Source organism: Agrilus planipennis, unplaced genomic scaffold, assembly GCF_000699045.2.
Source record: "Agrilus planipennis isolate EAB-ADULT unplaced genomic scaffold, Apla_2.0 scaffold292, whole genome shotgun sequence".
In the NCBI taxonomy this organism is placed as follows: domain Eukaryota; kingdom Metazoa; phylum Arthropoda; class Insecta; order Coleoptera; family Buprestidae; genus Agrilus; species Agrilus planipennis.
Window position 1 is genome coordinate 79,015 of NW_020439168.1, and position 7,385 is coordinate 86,399.

The 7,385-nt window shown below is 36.4% G+C and overlaps 1 protein-coding gene across 1 annotated transcript; it reads left to right on the forward strand.

Annotated features, from left to right (window-relative positions):
* The first annotated feature begins 3,212 nt into the window (after positions 1-3,212).
* LOC108737453 lies at positions 3,213-6,718 on the forward strand. The gene is made up of 2 exons (XM_018470309.2): positions 3,213-3,271; positions 5,084-6,718. The coding sequence occupies exon 2, from the start codon at positions 5,102-5,104 to the stop codon at positions 6,083-6,085; it is 984 nt and encodes a 327-aa protein (XP_018325811.1). The 5' UTR covers positions 3,213-3,271; positions 5,084-5,101; the 3' UTR covers positions 6,086-6,718.
* The last annotated feature ends 667 nt before the right edge of the window (positions 6,719-7,385 follow it).

Below are 7,385 nucleotides of genomic sequence, written 5' to 3' on the forward strand. Positions count from 1 at the left end.
TGACATTGTAAAAAATTCAGGGTGTTGTACGAGACTAGGCATCTGCCTACACATATTTGAAATATGTACAAGAAAATCAAACAGAGTTGTGTGAAAGCGGAATTGAACTAAATCATTTTCGGTATGCAGTAATGGTGTTAAAGTGGCGTTAGGGGTAGCAAGGAATAATCCTAATAGTAAGTATATTCGGAGATAGGAACTGGAAGCAGTTGATATAGAGTACACGTTGAAGGAATGCCAATTTAGATATCTCAAGGATATTCTAGGAACTGACAGTCAGAAATTTGTTTAAGAGAGGAATGAGGGCTATTTTGAATAACAAACTCTCCAAATTGGGTCGAAGGGTAAGGGAGGTGATTGAGCATTTGGAAGTTACTGCGTGCTGTAGACTCATTTGGGAAGAAAGGCGAAAGGGAGAGGTTTTTAATTTACTTAAGGATACTTTAGACAAAGGAAACAATTAAACAATCAATAGGTTTCATCGTAGGATACATTATATAGGGCAGAGGTCGGTAAATAATTTTAGAAGGGGTGGAATGTTTTTGAAAATTTTTATTGAGGTTTGGAAAAAACGTAACCTTCCTCCACCAAATGAAAAGGGTAGCGTTTAAAGATCAAACATACTTTGTTATCTCCAAAAAAAACAGTAAGAAATAAAGGCGATAAAGCTATGTGGACAAGCTTAGGATGTGGAAATACAGGGAAGGCATTCAAAAAAGGATGTAATAATTGAACTTGTAGAATGTGTGAGTCCATTTGGTTTGTTCATTTAGGTTCTTCGTCATAGTCTCCTTTTATATTTTAAGTCCACATGAAATGTTTGAAAACTCAAAGTATGCATCGACATCCCAATCTTCTACATGTCAAATCATGCTGGAAGGAATGTCGTAGTTTGTAATTCATTATAATAATAATCATTTGAACTCGAAAAAAATAAAAGTAAAACAAAAATACTGGTATGCAAGAGAAGGAAAAGTAGGAAATGAGCGAATATGAAGATAGGAGACGAAAAATTAGAGGAAGTGGCCGATTTCAGCTATCTAGGAAGTCAGATAAGTCAGGACGGAAGGAGTAGTAGGGATATAAAGCAGAGGATAGCGTAGGGTAGAGTCGCCTTCAATAAAAAGAAGTAATTTCTATGCTCGCGAACGATTAATTTAGAAATCCGAAAAAGGTTGTTAAAGGTGTATGTTTGGAGCGCGGCGTTGTACGGGTGCGAAACATGCACAGCGGGCCCGGTAGAAAAGAAAAGGTTAGAAGCCTTCGAAATGTGGTGTTACAGGTGAATGATGAGGATAGCGTGAATAGAGAAGGTTAGTAATGAAGAGGTATTAGAAAGAGTAAGAGAACAGAGGACTCTATGGAAATGAATAAGATATAGGTGAGATAGGTTAGTAGGACATCTTCTCAAGCATGAAGGTCTAGTCAGAGACATATTAGAGGCAGAACTTAGGAGGGGTAGAGGTAGACCTAGGTTAGATTACTGTTCGCAAATAGTTAAGGATATGAGTTCCAGCTTTACGAAGATTAGCGCAGGATAGTAAAAAGTGGAGGTGCGTGTCCAACCAGTCTTAGGACTGACGACCTTATAATTTAAATCATCATTTCTTCTATAAATATAATGCATAGAAAAAGGTTAATAAATTAACTTTGTGAACTTATTTCGTTGAAAAGATGTCCTTTTGTTATTATAACGTTGACAGTTTTGGAACTAACGATCATTTGTGTGCAAGCGAATATAATACAGTAACAAAAATGTATCGCTTATTAACCTTAATGGAATTACGTTGCTTGCCAACATGGCAGAGTCGAACTTTAGCAATAAATTACCGACGATGGCGATGGTTTGACCTTTGTCGGACCGTTTCGTGTTGCGAAAGCGTCACCAAACAACCTCTTGACGTTGCCTGTTCGGGAATTATTAAGTTCACGTTTATAACCAGCATAAATCACTGGGGTCATTTGAACTGAATTGTTGTGTCAGTCATCCTTAAGTCGCTTATTTATTACGTATAATACAGTTGTCGTTTTCTCTTTTCTTTTTTTTTTAAAGCATCTAAATACGTTCAATTAGGAACATATTTCAATTTTTATGTATGCTTCGAGTAAATGGAGAGGTATTAAAAAAGGAAGAATAGGAGAACAGAGATATGGAAGAAAACGAGATAGGACAGGTTAGGTTTATGTTTGGAAATAGATAAGGCTTTCACTATTTTACCTTGTGGTCATTCATACAAGACCATCATCATAAGGTCATCAGTCCTAAGATTGGTTGGACACGCACCTCCACTCTTTCCAATTTTGAGCTAATTTTCGTATTTCCCTCAAACTAGAACTTGCCACATCCTTAGCTATTTGCGAACAGTAATCTAATCTAGGTTTACCTGTACACCTCCTAACTCCCATTGCTGCCCCTAAAATGTCTTTGACTAGACCTTCATGCCTGGGAAGGTGTTCTACCAACCCATCTCGCCTGTTTCTTCTCGACTTCTCTAGTCTTCTGTTCTATTCTTTTTAATACCTCTTCATTCTAACGTTCTCTATCCACGGTATCCTCATCCTTTGCCTGTAACACCACATTTCCAACGTTTCTATCCTTTTCTTTTCTGCCGCGCCCACTGTCCATGTTTCGCACCCGTACAGTGCCGTGCTCCAAACATGCACCCTTAACAACCTTTTTCGAATTTCTAAATTAACCGTTCGCGAACACAGAAGTGACTTCTTCTTACTGAAGGCGTCACGACGCAGCACTATCCTCTGCTTTATATCACTACTACTCCGTCCGTCCTGATTTATCTGACTTCGTAGATACCTAAAATCAGCTACTTCTTTTAGTTTTTCATCTCCTATCTTTATATTCGCTCTTTCCCCACTTTTTTGACCCTTGCATACCAGTATTTTCGTTTTACTTTTATTTATTTTCATACATCCTTATTCCTAGCACCGCTCACCGTATTCCAAAAATTAATTCATCATCATCATCAAAAGGTCATCAGTCCTAAGACTGGTTGGACACGTACCTCCACTCTTTCCCATCCTGAGCTAAACTTCGCAATTCCCTAAAACTAGAACAGCCCACATCCTTAACTATTTGCGAACAGTAATCTAATCTAGGTCTACCTCTACCCCTCCTAACTCCTGTTTCTGCCTCTAATATGTCTNCGTTTCAAACAAGACCGTACCCTCCTCAAAGAAAGACAACGGACCAAGATCGTCGTCGTCGACAGGAAGTTCGTCCCAATCACAGACGAACACGCTAGACTGTATTGAGGTGGGTAGTTTGGTAGGCCGGTTGCGTAAATTTTTACCAGTCTGGGAAAAAATTACGGAAGATAAAACGATTCTATCTTGGATCTCGGGACTAGAGATCCCCTTTATTGTTAAACCCAAACAGAAGGCGCGGCCCTTGGAAAGACATTGGTCACATTCGGAAAGAGTTGTTTTAAGGGAATCAGTTCTAGAGCTACTAGCTTCTGGTGCTATTAGTAAGGTAAAACATTGTACAGGGGAATACATCTCAAATATCTTTTTAGTACCTAAACCTGACGGCTCTAAACGTCTTATTTTAAATTTAAAGTCTCTTAATAAATATATTAGAGCAGAACATTTTAAACTGGAGGATCGGAGAACAGTATGTACTATCATGCAGAAAAATTTTTTTCATGTCCACTCTGGATCTTAAAAATGCATACTATTTAGTTGCCATTGACAAAAAATATAAAAAATTCTTAAGATTTACGTTTGATGGTGATTTATTTGAATATAACTGCATGCCTTTTGGACTTAACTGCGCCCCGTTTATTTTCACTAAATTGATGAAACCTGTTCTTTCCTTCCTGAGAGGAAAAGGATTACTTTCAGTGTTATATCTAGATGATTTTTTGCTGTTGGGAAGAACTTTTGACGAATGCAAAATTAATGTATCAATAACTATGGCAACTCTTAAGGATTTGGGATTTGTTATAAATTATCAGAAAAGTATGCTAACGCCTTCTCAAACATGCCGTTATTTAGGGTTTAATTATGATTCCAGAAATATGTCTATTTTTATACCGGAAGACAAAAAACCTCAACTTCGAAAACAGGTAAAATTTCTTCTGAGGACTAGCCGTTGCAAAATTCGATTATTTGCTCAAATAATTGGTAAATTATTTTCTGTTTGTCCAGCAGTTCGCTATGGATGGGTTTATTCCAAATTACTAGAAAGAGAGAAATTTTTGGCATTGAAGCGATCGAGCGGAAATTATGATAAAAGTATGGTCGTTCCTTCCTTTTTATATAACGATCTCAGATGGTGGTTATCGCACATAGAAAATAGTTCAAATTCTATTAAACTAGATGTTTTCCATCTAGAAATTTTTTCGGATGCGTCCTTAACAGGTTGGGGTGTATACTGTGTTAACGTCAGGTCTCATGGGTTTTGGTCCTTAGAGGAGAAAAAGGAACACATAAATTATTTAGAATTAAAGGCAGCGTTTTTTGGGTTAAAATGCTGTGCTAGTAACCTTAATAATAAAAATATTCTTTTGCGAATTGATAACACTACGGCTATTTCTTATATAAATAGAATGGGGGGTATCCAATATCCTAAACTGAACACTCTTTGTCGAGAAATTTGGCAGTGGTGTGAGGGAAAAAATCTCTCCATTTTTGCTTCTTACATTAATACTAAACACAACCTGATCGCAGACACTGAATCACGTAAGTTACATTTTGAAACTGAATGGGAGTTAAACAATAAATATTACCAACAAATAAAATTGAAAATTGGATTACCTCAGATAGACCTTTTTGCAACTCGGATTAATGCTAAATGTCCAGTATTCGTTTCCTGGCATCCTGACCCATATGCGTTTAGAGTAGATGCCTTTACTCTTAATTGGAGAGATTTTCAATTTTACGCCTTTCCTCCTTTTTCAATAATTTTGAAAGTAGTACAAAAAATTATTAGTGACAGGGCTGAAGGTATTGTAGTGGTACCTTATTGGCCTACACAGCCCTGGTACCCCATCTTTACATCGCTTTTGAAGATGCCTCCCCTTTATTTCCAAGCGAGCAAAGACTTACTTTTTGGTTTGAACAGGTCTCAGCCGCATCCGTTATGGTCACAGCTTATCCTGGTTGCAGGGCTCTTATCCGGAAAAGCCTAGAATTAAGAGGAACCCCTAAAACAGCGATCGAGGTCTGTTTAGCGTCCATTACTTCGTCTACTATCAAGCAATATAACACAGGTTTAAAGCTGTGGTATAGATACTGTCAATCAAGGAACGAGAGTTGCTTTACTGCATCAACTCCAAACGTCCTAGAATTTTTGCAAGAACAGTATAATAGGGGTGTATCTTATGGTACACTCAACTGCTATAGGTCTGCCGTAGCCCAGCTTTTAGGACCCTCACTTGCTGAAGACGTCCGAGTAAAACGTTTCTTTAAGGGGGTTTTTCATTTAAAACCCAGTCTACCTAAGTACGACAATACCTGGGATCCTTCACTTGTATTAAATTATTTAAGAAGTCAAATTAACGAAAACATATCTTTAGAACAGCTTTCTTATAAATTAGCCATGTTATTAGCTCTTGTTTCGGCGCAGAGAGTCCAGACACTTTCACTTATTGAACTTAAGGATATAAAAATTTCCTCCCTTGGAGTACAAATTTTTATTCGTGATCTTATTAAAACGTCGGCTCCAAATCGAACACAGCCTATTATTTCATTACCGTTTTATAAAGACGAAGAGGCCGTTTGTGTTGCTACTACTCTCTTATTTTACATAAATTCAACAAGAGCCATAAGAAACTCGGCCTGTAATAAACTTTTAGTAACGTTTAAAAAACCCTACCATAATGCTTCAACACAGACAATTTCACGATGGATTCGAAAAGTTATGGTTATGGCCGGAATTGAATCTACGGTATATTCTTCGCACTCTACGCGACATGCATCAACGTCCTTAGCAGATCGTAAAGGCATATCATTAGATACAATTAGATTAGCGGCTGGCTGGACAGAACATTCAAAGACCTTTGCCGCCTTTTATAAGAGACCTGTTTGTGACTCTTATGCGTTTGCAAGAGCCATATTACAATGACACAACTATGTGTTTATTATGTTATAAACCTTAATATTAATTTCTTAATGCTCTACTGTTAGATGTTCTTAGTTTAATAATGTTCTGTTTTTCGTTTACTTTTGTTTCATGTTTCATATTACTCAGATTTAACGTTTTCTTTTTTATCTTACAGTGTATAAACATCTGAATATAACTATATATATATATTTTTTTCTTTTTCCTTGGATTGTTCGTCTGCAGTTGAACAATTATTTATCTTTAAACATCTACGCTTGTTCTTATTTACGAACGAGGACGAAATATAATTACTAAATCAAACGAACTTACCTGTAATGAAGTTCGATTGTAATTATATGAAGTCCTCGTGAAGTAAATAAGACCCTCCCTCCCTGTATTACCTTCTTACCCTTTTTATAATTGCAACAACTGCAGACAGGTCTTTAAATAATGAGCTGGATGAGGTAGGTACTAGACCAACGAAGGTACGGGTTAAGCGGGGTAGCACGCGGGTTGTTTACTTTAAAAATTCGTGGTGTGCGGTGTGAGATAGGGAAACTACGCTTGTTCTTATTTACTTCACGAGGACTTCATATAATTACAATCGAACTTCATTACAGGTAAGTTCGTTTGATTTAGTAATATTACGCTGGTGATGTCGGTAAATTAGCAAATAAAAATTGTTAGAATAACTTTACATTGTCATTCCTTGAAAATTTCCCACAGTCATCAGGTATACATATATATAAAAACCGGTTGTTAAATTTAATACAGCTTCGAATTTATTTTTCGTCTTCAGGTAGAACTTTAAAAGGGAAAAACATTGAATCATTTTTTTATGTATTTAAATGATTAGGTACATTTAACTGCTTATTTACCATCGCCTGGCGCTTTCGCATGTTTTAAAAATGTTAATCCAATTTGATAAATCGCGTTTAAATCTACAATATACGTATGTCTTGCGGAGAAGCCATAAATGGCGTAATAAATCAAGACAAGAACAATGAAGACCCTTCGAGGTGATAATTACATTGTATTAATAGATATCATGACGTAATGTAGGAAAAAACAGGAACCGCGTGGCAGTATTGTCTGCTTTGATAAGAACGATTTAAAAATGAGCTTTTCGGTATTAACGATTCATTCATTTCGGTAAAGTAAATACTGATAAAAAAAGCAAAGCATGCACGATTGTAGTCTTATTTACTTTAGATAATGAATTAATTATTAAACAAAAAATATGTGTATGTTTGCGAGTCCCTTTCATGCGCATAATTTTTAATAGATAAAATGAATTGTACATTATTAATTTGAATTAATT